The sequence below is a fragment of the Egretta garzetta genome, unplaced genomic scaffold (genome assembly GCF_000687185.1).
Source record: "Egretta garzetta isolate BGI_Z169 unplaced genomic scaffold, ASM68718v1 scaffold291, whole genome shotgun sequence".
NCBI lineage: Eukaryota > Metazoa > Chordata > Aves > Pelecaniformes > Ardeidae > Egretta > Egretta garzetta.
The window spans coordinates 2,154,845-2,167,635 of record NW_009258783.1 but is presented as its reverse complement, the minus strand read 5'-3'; the positions used below and the strand labels follow the sequence as shown (position 1 = coordinate 2,167,635).

The following is a 12,791-nucleotide window of genomic DNA, read 5'->3' as shown; positions in this document are numbered from 1 at the left end:
GAAGTGGCTGATCAGCAAGCGCTGGCTCCAAGGGCAACCTCAAACTCATCATCTACTTCTACTCATATGGGCCGTATCTGCGCTGGAAGCCCTCTTGGGAAACCATGTGGAACGGGCCAGTAGCCCTGCAGTTGTCCTTCTTGGAAATGCACGCTTGTTCACATCATTTGGCAGTGAAACAAGGCCATAAAACAGTTAGATAGATGTCCAAAAAGCTTCGCATAGGAATATTGCTCTGGGATGATCCTCTGGTTTGTCATTATTATCCAATATTGAAAGGTACCTCTTTTCTTTTTGTTAGCTGTACGACTAGAAATAATGTCAGTAATTGTTAACTATTACAGTGGCGAGGCATGAGTATGATTATTTGATTTGCCTTTTAAGGTGCTTATTCACTGATGGGGTTTGATTTCAATGAAGTAGGCTGCTGTGGTACTGAATAGCTGAGAAAAGATTCATGGTTTGATTAAGTGATTGTAAAGTCTCACCAAATGCATGATTGAAGTAAAATAATGTATTTGAATGCTCTTTTAATTAAAACTTATGTATTCTTTTGGTAGCCAGAAGTGCAACTTGCAGAAGGCTTTGACGTCTTCATGCCGAAATCTCAGCTGGACTCTATATTATCAAACTATACTCGCTCAGGAAGTCTGCTCTTTAGGAAGCTGGTCTGTGCATTTTTTGATGACAAGACTTTGGCTAACTCTTTACCAAACGGCAAAAGGAAAAGAGGGCTCAATGACAACCGGAAAGGACTAGACCAAAATATTGTGGGTGCAATAAAAGGTATGGTTTTTGCTTTCTTTCATATGTGTAATTAGAACATATTCTCAGCTAAGGAGAGTGTAAGGGGATTAGAATTTCTGACGCGTGTTAGGTCTATTAAAATATGCAGTCTTATTTTTATTCCCTTTCATTCACTTGTTAAAAATAGCTTCTACGGGGACAGCTTGTGTTAATTTTAAGCCAATGATCCTGGTTTCTGAAGTCAGGCTCTAAGGTTAGAATCTCAGTCTTCGTATAAAATAATTATTTTCTTTTCCGGATATCAGAGATGCAAAGAAATCTTGAAAACATAATGACAGCGTAACTGATCCTCTTCAATCAAAATTCTGAGGCTTGCGCTGCATCTGACTGTGTCTGCTCTGTAAATAGTTTAGTAGTTGGTGGCTGGATTGGAGAGAGATGGGGGATGATAATACTGGAACTGAGATGAGTTTGATGCTCATAGGAACTGTGGCGGTGCTTCTCTTGGAACAAATCTCTTTGTCGGTGTGAGGATCCCGTGCTGGGTGTTTTTTTCTTAGCGATCACTGCTTTCTCACTTCCAGAAGAACACATGTACCTTCAAACTCTGTGATCACAACACATAAAGAGCTAGTATTAGGCCAGAGATTCTGAATGGGATTCTGTTATTTTGAAATTTGATATAGTAGGAAAAATACCCAAGTTACCAAAAGACAAGCTGCGTTGCAAAGCAAAGCTTATTTTAGAGGCTGTGACTTGTCCTGAGGTACAGATAGCTAACCTAGGAGACCTAAGGCAATGAGAAGAGCTTCTGTAAGTACATCGGCAGCAAAAGGAGGCAGGGGAACCTTTTGCAACCACCTCTGTGTCCGCTTTTGCCCCCCCTGCCTCATTCAAGAAAGACACTGGAGTGAGTCCACATACTTGGAGTGAGTCAAGTCCAGTGTAGGGCCACCAAGACTTATGGTATTGAAGCAGGTAAGTGGTGAAGTATGTATGTGAAGTGACATACTAGGAGAGGCTGGGAGAACTGGAGAGAAGAAGATGCAGGAGAAACCTTATTGCTGTCCACAACTACCTAATGGGATGGCGTAGAGAAGATGGAGTCAGGCTCTCCTCAGAGGCACAAGAAGCATTGGACACATGGAAAATTTCAACGTGATATAGGGAAAAGCTTTTTCAACATAAGGGTGGTTGAACAGTGGAATATGGGCTCAGAGGCACTGCAGGATCTCCATCCCTGGAAATATTCAAAACTTGACTGGTTGCAGTCCCGGGCATCATGCTCTAGTTTGCCATGCTTTGAGCCTCAGGCTGGTCATGGAGACCTCCAAAGGACCCTTTCAACCTGTGCGATTTTGTGATAAAATATATGTCCTAGTCCTAACACATCTTACTGAGTTTCTGGCAGACTTTCTTACCGTTACGCTTATAATTAGATTTCAGTCTCAAACACTTTTTTATACCTTCTTTTCTTGAGCTCAATAATCTGCAAAAATCCAAAGCTGAATTCACTCCATCTGTATCTCTTTCTTCCTTAAAAGCTTTAATAAATAAGTTAAATGGGAAAAAAAAAGAGTTCAAAATTACTTAAAAAAAAAAAAAACCTCTAATTTGAGCTGCACTGTGATAAAGGAAATGTTTTTCAGTAGATGCAGCAGCACTATTAAAATAGCAATCGTTACCCAATGCAGAGAGCAATGTTTCTCAGAAGCTAAGCTCATATTACCAGAGCAAATTCTGAAGCTTGGTTTAACCTCTTCCCTTGAGCTCAGGGGGAAGAAAGGAGGGAGTTGTAGATCCAGCAGATAAATTCCATCCGTGATGGTACTGCTAGGTACTGCTGTAATAACAGTGATCTTTATTAGCATTAACAGTATTGCCCAAATGCTCGTGCCTGATCCCTGATAGGGGAGCCCATCCATAAAAGCTGTGATGGAATAAGATGCCAAGGGCTGACGTCCTGTGGATCTTTTCTCAGCCTGGCTCCAATAGCACCCTTCTTCCCTCCAAAGAGCTGGGCTATCGGACACTGTGGTTTCATTTATTCCAAGAAAGAACTGAGCCAGTATGAAATCTCCAGAAGAACAACATCATGTTGTTTGCGTTATTATCATCAGGACATTCCTCTACCACGTGCCCAGATATCCTTTAGTGGCACTTTTAGTCCTTTTCCATGACAGAGATACAAAAGTGAAGAAAAAGCTATATTCATGACAAAACCGAGCAGAGAACTTAAAGGAGGGACTGTTCGCTTGAAAAATCACTCTTCCTGTCTAACAACATTTTAACTGCCATCCTTACAAGTAATTTAATGCTTCTGCAACAGGATGATTAGCCGGGGAGAAATTCTCTGTTGACTTGGGTATTCAGCAGCACTCGTTGAATCAGCTGCAGTGTTTCTCCTGGGCAGTCGGTTTCCCTTGTGAGTCGCATCGATCTTTCACTCAGAACTGGGGGCAAAAAGACAAAAAGAGATCGGAAGTGGTTATTTTTCCTTTATGTCATTGACTAGAAATCCAGCCAGTGAAGCCTTCCTTGCAGAAGTCAATGAACTGTGTTCAGATGTACGTGTCCCTCAGGGGTCTGTACTGGGACCACTACTATTTCATGTCTTCATCAGCGTTATAGACAGCAGGATCGAGTGCGCTCTCAACAAGTTTGTGGATGACACCAAGCTGAGTGGTGCGGCTGATTCACTAGAGGGACAGGATGCCATCCAGAAGGACCTTCACAGGCTTGAGGAGTGAGCCCATGCAAACCTCATGAGGTTCAACAAGGTCAAGTGCAAGGTCCTGCACATGGGTCAGGGCAACCCCCCCATATCAATGCAGGCTGGGGGTTGAAGGGGTTGAGAACAGCCCTGCGGAGAAGGACTTGGGTTGCTAGTGGATGGAAAGCTGGACATGAGACAGCAATGTGCACTCAGCCCAGAAAGCCAGCCGTACCCTGGGCTGCATCCCCAGCAGCATGGCCAACAGGGCGAGAGTGGGGATTCTGCCCCTCTGCTCTGCTCTGGTGAGACCCCACCTGCAGTGCTGCATCCAGCTCTGGGGCCCTCAGCACAAGAAGGACATGGACCTGTTGGAGTGGGTCCAGAGGAGGCCACAAAGATGATCAGAGGGATGGAGCACCTCTCCTATGAGGAAAGGCTGAGAGAGTTGGGGTTGTTCAGCCTGGAGAAGAGAAGGCTGCGGGGAGACCTTACAGCAGCCTTCCAATATATAAAGGGGACCTATAAGAAAGTCAGAGACATTTTAGCAGGGCCTGTAGTGACAGGACAAGGGGGAATGGTTTTAAACTGAAGGAGGGTAGGTTTAGATTGGACATAGGGAAGGCTTCTTTTTTTACAATGAGGGTGGTGGGACACTGGCACAGGTTGCCCAGAGGAGCTGTGGGTGCCCCATCACTGGAGGAGTTCAAGGCCAGGTTGAACGGGGCTCTGAGCAACCTGGCCTAGTGCAAGAGGTCCCTGCCCATGGCAGGGGGCTTGGACTAGATGATCTTCAAAGGTCCCTTCCAACCCAAACTATTCTGTGATTCTATGATATAGAGGTTGTTAGCACCATGCAGCTCAAGTCAACTAGAAAGGGGAGGTCCCACTTCTCCTGCCTCCTTCCTGTTGCATTCCCATTCTTTTTTTGCCCACATTGGTGTTTCCCTAACCATACATCGAGCAATCAAAGCTATTTTGACTTTCATTCAAGAGAAGACCAAACAAGTTAGAAAAGAGAAGCAAGCTAGCATATCGTCTCTCCAAGGCTGCCAGACTCTGGCTTCCTGTGCAGGGAACACTGGGAAGAAGTCATAATTCCCATGAGAGGCAACCTGCGGTGGGTGGCCTGGGTACAGTCTGGTGTCACAGATTGTCCCCAGGCCCTGGTCACAAGCAGGAACTGCAGTTGCGTGTTTGAAGTAAGCAAGAGTCTTAAGTCATTGATCAGGTTCCCATTGTGTCAGGTACTGTACAGATTCAGAAGGGAAAGCTTATTTCTGCCTTCAGAGAGACCATACTTGTTGCAAGTTGGACACTGGCAATGTGTGGGGCTGTATTGACTTCTCCAGGAAGCCCTCAGCGTTGGTCTGATGTCCTCGCTGATCAGACTACAGAGGAAAGTATTGCTAATGCCTTTCATGCAGTGGTGGTGTGAAGTTGTTAACATGGAAGGAGTTTGGAGGGTGTGCTTACTTTCGGTCCCTTTATACTTACCAGCTAGCACTGTTTCAAAAGCATGTGTATAAAAGTACTGAAATTGTCATTTTTTGTTGCATGCTTCCCCATCCCATTCGTGTGACGTTTATTGTCAAGGTTTACAAATTCCTTGAGCTGGGGTCAGCGTTCTTTCTTGGTTTGCCAGTCATAATTGGACACCGGGCTCTGAGACCTCTGACCAAGACTACAGTAGCAAGGCTAACAGTAATAATATTTTTGCTCTTGTTTATTTTTTGCACACCTCTCAGTTGCATGATGAAAATCAATTGCATCAGTTTCACTCCATTTATAATTCTGTATTTTTGGTATAGCATTGCTAGGTTTGTTGTAAATATGGAATTAAAGATAATGTTGACCCTCCATGTACAATTTTTACAAAATACAAAATTGGACCTGTAGGATACCTCTTTTTTCTCAGTAATGACTTTTTTTTTTCTTCAGTAGCTTTATAAAAATTCTGCTCCATCTGCTTCAGCAGTATGAGAACTGTAGAGATTTCCACAGTGGTAGGACTTCTGTCTTTCATCGATTTCCCTGCAGCTTTAGGAACCTCACCAAGAGGCCACCAAATGGCCAGATCTTCAGCTCTCTACTTGTACTATATGGAAGGCAGCACTTATAGGTGCCTGCCACATCCTCTGGAGACCCAGTTCAAAGTACACTATTATTTTTGTGTGATGTTTTTGTGTGAAATTCATGAATGGAAGATGTCAGGTATAGACTGTTTCTCTGGGGCAGGCTTTTATAAGTAGGAACTATGCTATTACTGTGATATTTATACTTACAAATGACTTCTGAATGATAAACTCTTGAAATGCTGGGTTGGACTCTGTTCTCGCAGTCCTAGATTTGGCTGTTTAAATACTTTTTGGTAAGTGGATAATTTGTTATATTTTGTTTATAATCCTCTCCAGTCTCCTCTTCTCCATTCTGGTGGCACATTTCAAAAAGATGGTATCTTTTTATTTCAGTCTTTACAGAAAAATACTGCACTGCTAACCATGTGGATAAACTTCCTGGTCCTAGGGACTGGGTCCAGATTCTTCAGGATCAAATTAAACTTGCAAGAAGACGATTAAAAAGAGGCTCAGGTATGTACAAAAGTACAAGGAACAATATGTGAGTGTAAGATTAAAAGCTTAGAGCCTTTCTGTATCTACAAAGTGTTTTGCTTGTTGACTGTAGAGTTGTACGTGTTCACTCTATAAAATTAGACCTCTAAGATTTTAGCAGGTTTCTGTGTAAAGTGCAGTGTTTCCTTGTGTTTGGTATGGTGGCAAATTCAGGAGCTGTCTTTGCAGCCACATTAACTCTGAGTCTTTCTCAAATGTTGTCTCTAACCCCTTTCCATTAGCACCCAAACTCTTCTTCCCAGTGGCTGATGAAACCTGAGTCCTAAACTAGCTGATCCATCCAGGGTTGCAGGTAGAAGTTTTTTAATTCTGTGTTATTTGGTCTGACAAGCCACCCACTGTACTGTTCAGACATAACCCAAATGACCTTTCCCTCTAAACTGTATGTGTCTGGAAGGATAGATGAGTTTTCTCACATTCCTTGTGAAAGAATCAGCATCACTGTAGCAAAAAAAAAAGAAAATACCACCCACCCTGGTTGTGCCAGCAAGGTTCTGCAACACATGGGAGGGAGCTTGCCAGCAGTGAGTAACAGGTAACCTACGTAGGGTTTTGCAGCAAAGCTGCTCAACTTGGGCTGGGATAACCTGCATGCCTGGGGCTGTGACCAGCCTGCGGTGAAGGCTCAGTGCCAAGCTTTCACCCCAACGGCACGCAGCTGGTGAGCTCTCAGCTCCAGCGACGAACAGCAACGTGCAGTCTCGAAATCCCCGGTAGAATTCATGGGAGAACATTATCACTGATTAAGAAACATGTAATTACTTTATAAACCTTAACTAGTCTCCTACCCATCTTCATGCCTCCTATCCTAAGTAGGGGCTTTCTTCATACAGGGCTTCACTTACTCTTCTTCCTCATCCTACTGTTTTCTTAAGGCTCTGTCATGGCTGTATTTCTTCCCCATCTCTCCCTTGGAGCATCTGACACCGTTTTCTGAGGCACATCATTTGTGCCACTGTCCTTAAACATGGTCCTTCACTGTAACTTTATTTAGCGGCTGCCTTTTCCCCTCTTCCCTTCTGCCCATCACCACAATTAAATGCTCGTTAGCATCCGTGGGTTGATGGGATGGGAAACCTGATGGCTCCGCAGGGGCTGCTGGTGGTCCCCGTGGCTATGGGGGGGCGAGTGAGACCGCAGGAAATGTCCTCTCCAGTTCCATGTCTGAGAGAGCCAACGTCTTCTGCCCAAAGCTGTGTCTCTGAAACACACACTTAGACTGGCATCTGAAATCATTCTCCACAATGTTATTAATGCCAGGAGGGAAAAACGTAAGACTGAGGAAAATGAAAAACACCCAGAGACAGAAATAACACAGGGGGAGAAAAAAAATGCAGATTATTCAGTAGTATAAGCTTCCCTGAGTAGAGAAGCAAACCAGCACTAGCCTTAAAAAGGGTTTCTTGTGCATGTTGGGGGAGGGAAGAGAGAGTGATACAAGATAATCTTGTTAAAGACAGTGTCAGATTACTGGTGTTGTACACCAGGACTGCCTTCTGCCCTTTCCAAGGCTGCCTGTCCCCATCCAGGACAGGAGGGTGGAAGTGGGATGCCAGGCTTCGATAAGGTGAAGAGTACGGTGTGGGATGCAGAGAGTGAGGGTCCTTGGGCTGTCTGCAGAAGATCCCTCGGGAAAGAGGATTGACCTAATTTTGTTTTGAGTTTGTATTTTCTTTCATCCTTTTTTATTTGCTTTTCTTCGTGCCTCCGCAGGATATTAATTAAAATGACAATGACATTCAGCTTTTGCCTTTCAAATGGGGCCACCTCCATCTCTGGTCCTTTCTCAGGATGGGAGAATTCAAGCAGAGGATATTGTCTCTAAGCTAGGATGACTATGAAGAAAAATAAATGAAGCTGAGTATAGTGTGACTGAATAAGATAGGCTCCGATATCTGGTTAGACATTAGGAAAAATGTCTTCACTGAAAGGGTTGTCAGGCTCTGGAATGGGCTGCCCAGGGAGGTGGTCGAGTCCCCATGCCTGGAGGTATTTAAAAGAAGGATAGATGAGGTGCTTAGGGACATGGTTTAGTGGTGGGATGGCAGGGTTAGGGTAACGGTTGGACTTGATGATCTTAAAGGTCTTTTCCAATCTAGACGATTCTATGATTCTATGATCTGCCTGTGCCTGCAGAGAGAAGGTGACTCGTTAGTCGGTACGTGGATGAGTAGTGAGCAGCAATGTACCTAGCAGCTCCTCAGGTTTGTTTGCTGAAAAAAAAAGTACACAGTACCTAGATTGGTAGAAAAGCTCATTTATGTGTTGTTTCATTTCCTGGCCATTCCCTGAAGTACACCGGTGTCTCTCTGGCATGAGACCACAGGCAGCCGTGCTCTTTTCGATCGAGCAGGAGTGATTGAATGCACGACCGTGGCCATCTGCACCTTACTGTCCACCACCATCTTCACCGGTGGCTTGAGCTAACCCAACCTGACCTTGCTCTGAAGCAAATGAGAAGTTTCCACAGCCTTTGTGACGGCAAAACAGTAGATAGCTGCAGAGAAGCGGGAGCAGACAGCTGGTTGCAGCAACATCTTCATCTTGTTGAAACAAGATTTGTCTGTACTTGTGCGTTACAACCATGAGCTTCTGACGTGAAGGACACAGAGCTGGTCAGGCGACAGATCCATCTAGTCCTGTATTTTGTTTCCAGTGGCCGCTGTTAGCAGAGGCCCGGGGAGGTCTATAGGACCAAGGGAAGGATGTTGCAATGCTTGCTAGCGTAGTCTCACAGCCCTCAGCAGCTTTATCCTGATGTAAAACTGGTTGTGTGGGAACTGTGCACATTTTAACTGTTCGTTGTGAAGCAATACCAAAATTGTTACAGCTGTGTGTAACTTAGAGAGACCAAAGCAGGAGGGGAGGGCAGGCATGGAGGGAGGTTTGATCTGCTATTGGGAGAAGGTGTCCCAGGACTCCATGTTGCAAAACTTAGTTTTTAAGAATCTGAAAACTATGGGAATTGCAGCCACTGAGAGGTGGGACTCATCACTCTTCCAGCTGAGCTCTTGAGTTCTTCCAGTCCGCGTGTGGCCGGTGGAGCAGAAGCTGAGCCCTTCTGAGCGAGTGTCCTCGATGCCCATACTCCCAGGTCATTCTCTCTTAGGTTTGTCTCCACTTGCTCACTGAAACACGCTGGCTAAGTTTGTCAGTATAGACTAAGGTACCCGAAGAACAAATCTGAGCCACCATTGAGCTAAATTCACCTGAGACTTTCTGAGCCAATGTGCCTCCCCACTGCTTGATCGCACTGATTTGTCTACATCGGTTTCTGGTTTGTCGTAATACGCAGGCTTTATATGGAAAACGCTTAAGTTTATCCATTTATTTTCCAGAAGGCACAAGACAACTTTTTAGTCACCACTGAGTTGGGCTAGATTTTAACATCAGAAGTATTTAAGAGAGGAGGGGCAGGCTTTCCACCTGCTCGCCTTCCCCTGAGCCATTTAGTACATCCTCTGATTAGTTTTTCATTTCAAACCAGGCAGTAAGACACTGCATTCACGAGCAGCTTTCTCCGCTTTATCCTGTGAAACATTATTTCAGTCTGGTAACGTAAATCCTGCTCTACCTTTCAGTGATATTAATAATTTTGGAGAATTCTTGCAAATGAGTGGGGTGGATCTGCTTTTCGTACCTCTTTCTATAGGGCGTACTCTCCGGAGTGTTTCCCAATTAAATGAAATCATCATCACTGGATCATAGATGCTGCCCAGCTTCAACCTTATTTATCATGTGTGGCTCATCTCCTAGTATTAGGGACAGAAAAGCTCCCTACATGGAAAGCTAATCAAAAAAACACTTAAAAATTCTGCTTTCTAGAAAATAGTTCCCCTGTGTAGATTTTGAAAGGTTGTTATCCTAAGCCAAATAAAAATTCATTTAAGTTCTGAATCAGTGACAATATTTTTCATAGCTGGAAATACTCTTTTTTAATTTATTTATTTTGCTTTGGCTTTTTCTTAGTTCCTTTAGATTATTGCCTGACATCTGAGGCTTGGGTAGGTTTTTTTTATTTGTTAGATCTGAGAATAAAGCTGTCACTGCCATTAAATTTTTATTGGCCTTGTTCAGTCTTTTCAAAATTTCACAAGTTGGCTGTCACAAAGGGGAGAAGAGACTGCAAGGTTAATGTTACAAACAGATGTTATAATTAAAATTAAAGAGTATGATAATATTCTTCAGCCTTGACTACTGGTCCCATTTCATGCCAACAGCACAGCGTACTGGGGCACAGCTTCACAGTGCCAGATCTGTCTTTCTGTCAGCAGAGAAGCTGAACCTTCTTGGCTGCTGGGGTGGGATGTAAAGTAGCCCTGGAAGGGAAGAAGTCAAAGGAAGAGGCATGTGCAGAGGTTTCCTCTCTTAAAGCAGTGTGAATTACGATGCAAATTGCCTTGTAATTTACGGCAGCGGGTTTCCCACGGCGTGGTCTTTTCACCCTGCAAAAGAGAATATGGGTAGCTGGCTGGTGGCCTTGCCCGTGGCAGCACAGAGGGAGACAGTCGACCATTAGCATAGAGATCTTAAAACCGGGTAAAATCAGAAGGAACTGAGTCGCTGTTCGTGTCACCTCTGTGCCAGACGTAGCATCCAAGCCTTTTGATTACTAAACTCTCCATCCATTAATAAGCAGTGGGTCAGGGGCCACGCATCTCTCGCAGTAAGTTCTTCCTCCCTTTTTATGTTTTGAAGAGCCTGTAAACCATTATTCCGTAGCGGCTGTCCATTGCATAGACAGGAAAGCTGATACTGGGTGAGTAATACTCCCGAAGTACACAAGGGTAAGAGCTGTTCCTGCAAAATGATTACCTTGTGCGTATCCTGGAAGCTTTTGATTGCCCTGCTTCATAAAGGAAAATGTGGCAATGTTAGAAAACATGCTGAAATTTTTCAGGCAGGATTAATTTAAATATATTACATGCCATGACGCTTCATCCTTGAATTGTTGTTTAAAATTAACATTACCTTGTTGCGGTGTAACATAGTGGGAATAACAGAAGAAAAAATGCTTGCCTTTTTTCTGGATATGCCCCTTTTCTCCCATGTCCTTGTTCAAACTGCTGCTTCTTTTGTTTCATATGGGTTCTGGGTTTTTTTGCTTTCTATTTCTCTTCATCCTTCTGATTACCCTGGTTTGTGTTTTTGATACAGTACCCACACGTTGCGAGAGATCAGGTTGGTTTTTTGCTTAGCAATAACACACACAGGGCCAGGAAGGATGCAGGACATGAGTCCAACGTGGTACAGTGCTTTTGTGGCCAGTATCTTAGATAAAGATGGCAATATTTTTTCACCAAAAGTGTTGTCAAGCACTGGAAGGGGCTGCCCAGGGAAGTGGTCGAGTCCCCATCCCTGGAGGTATTTAAAAGCCAGGTAGATGAGGTGCTTAGGGACATGGTTTAGTGGTGGGATGGCAGGGTTAGGTTAACAGTTGGACTTGATGATCTTAAAGGTCTTTTCCAACCTAAACAATTCTACGATTCTAATATTAAAATGAGTAACTGCTGCATTCATCTTCCCAGCCCCGAGCACACACGTTTTTCTGTCCAAGGAGCAAACCAGCAGGTGTACCCTTAGCATCAGAAGCTAAACATGTGCATCAGAAGCTAAACAATTTTGGGGGGGGCGAGGGGGGAAAATACTAATGAAACGACTACCAGGATTGTTTTGCAAGAGCTACCAAGCTCTGTTTAAGCAAAGGACAGAAAAGAGGCTCCAAATTCCCACAGTAGGATCTATTGCCGCTTGCCTTGTCTTGCAAGCTGGCTCAAGACAAGTGAAGTTTGGCTGGCGGTCTCTGGGCGCGGTTGTCGAAGGCAAACCTTCTTTCTTGCTTGGAATGACATGTGAGAAGCTGGTGGTTTACATCCACGTTAGGAGGTCGAGGTGTTTGTGTCATACTTCACCTGGAGCTGCGGTTACGCATCCAGTTTCATAAAACAAATTTAGGCAGCTACTGAGAAGAGTGAGTTGGCTCTCCAGGCATCTGTCGTGCTCCCACTCCCTTTCTGGCACTGGCACAAGAATTCATCTGGCAATGTTGTCAGTTTTTAACTAGATCTGATCTTGGTGACCGTATAAACGTTTGTGCTGGCATGAGGAACGGGACTGGAACAACTGGTGGAGAGCTGGACCTCGTCTATCAGTCTTGTGCCAGATTAAAATGGCCAGGTAACTTTGCTACCAACAAAGCTGGTTCTGCAAAGTTGGAGACCCAAGCCCTTATCTTCTCGAAGCGAGGTACTTCCTAGCTTCCATTTGTTTCTTTCCGTATTGCTGCCTTCCTCTGAGTTTTAGCCAGGTTAGCAGCTAGGCAGAAAGGTAACCATATCCCTTGAGCTACTTTAGGATTCGCTGCTGAGATTTCCAGAAAACCTGTGGCTTGAGTGGACAGCCTAGTTGGCACCAGCCTTTGGTACTGATAGCAAGAAGACTTTCCAGCCTGTTGCGAGCACTCGTGTCTGGCTTCCCCCGTTTTCACAGCTTGGGTCCCTTCAACCCGAGGGGCCAGTTTACAGCTTCATCTCTGGTATGCTGAGCAGGCGTGCTGCAGAACCACTTGGTGCAGGTTAGTTCATAACATAGCTGGAAACTGGCCTCGGACTGTCACTCCAGATGTTTTTTATGTCCTGTTGGCTGTTTCCCAGCTCATTTCACTGTGCTATCTCCTCCCTTGTGGATCCAGTCCTTCC

The 12,791-nt window shown here is 44.5% G+C and overlaps 1 protein-coding gene across 5 annotated transcripts in view; it reads left to right on the top strand.

The window, feature by feature from the left end:
• BEND7 (BEN domain containing 7) overlaps positions 1 to 12,791 on the top strand; it is a 48,025-nt gene that overhangs the window by 26,629 nt on the left and 8,605 nt on the right. For 3 of the 5 annotated variants that reach the window (XM_035889170.1, XM_009649463.2, XM_035889169.1), the window contains exons 6-7: positions 561 to 786; positions 5,932 to 6,051. In XM_035889170.1, coding sequence (XP_035745063.1) covers positions 561 to 786; positions 5,932 to 6,051 — 346 coding nt within the window. Of the gene's footprint in view, positions 1 to 560; positions 787 to 1,052; positions 1,176 to 5,931; positions 6,052 to 8,387; positions 8,991 to 12,791 lie in introns of those variants that run through there. The other 2 variants (XM_035889171.1, XM_035889172.1) reach the window with 2 other exon arrangements.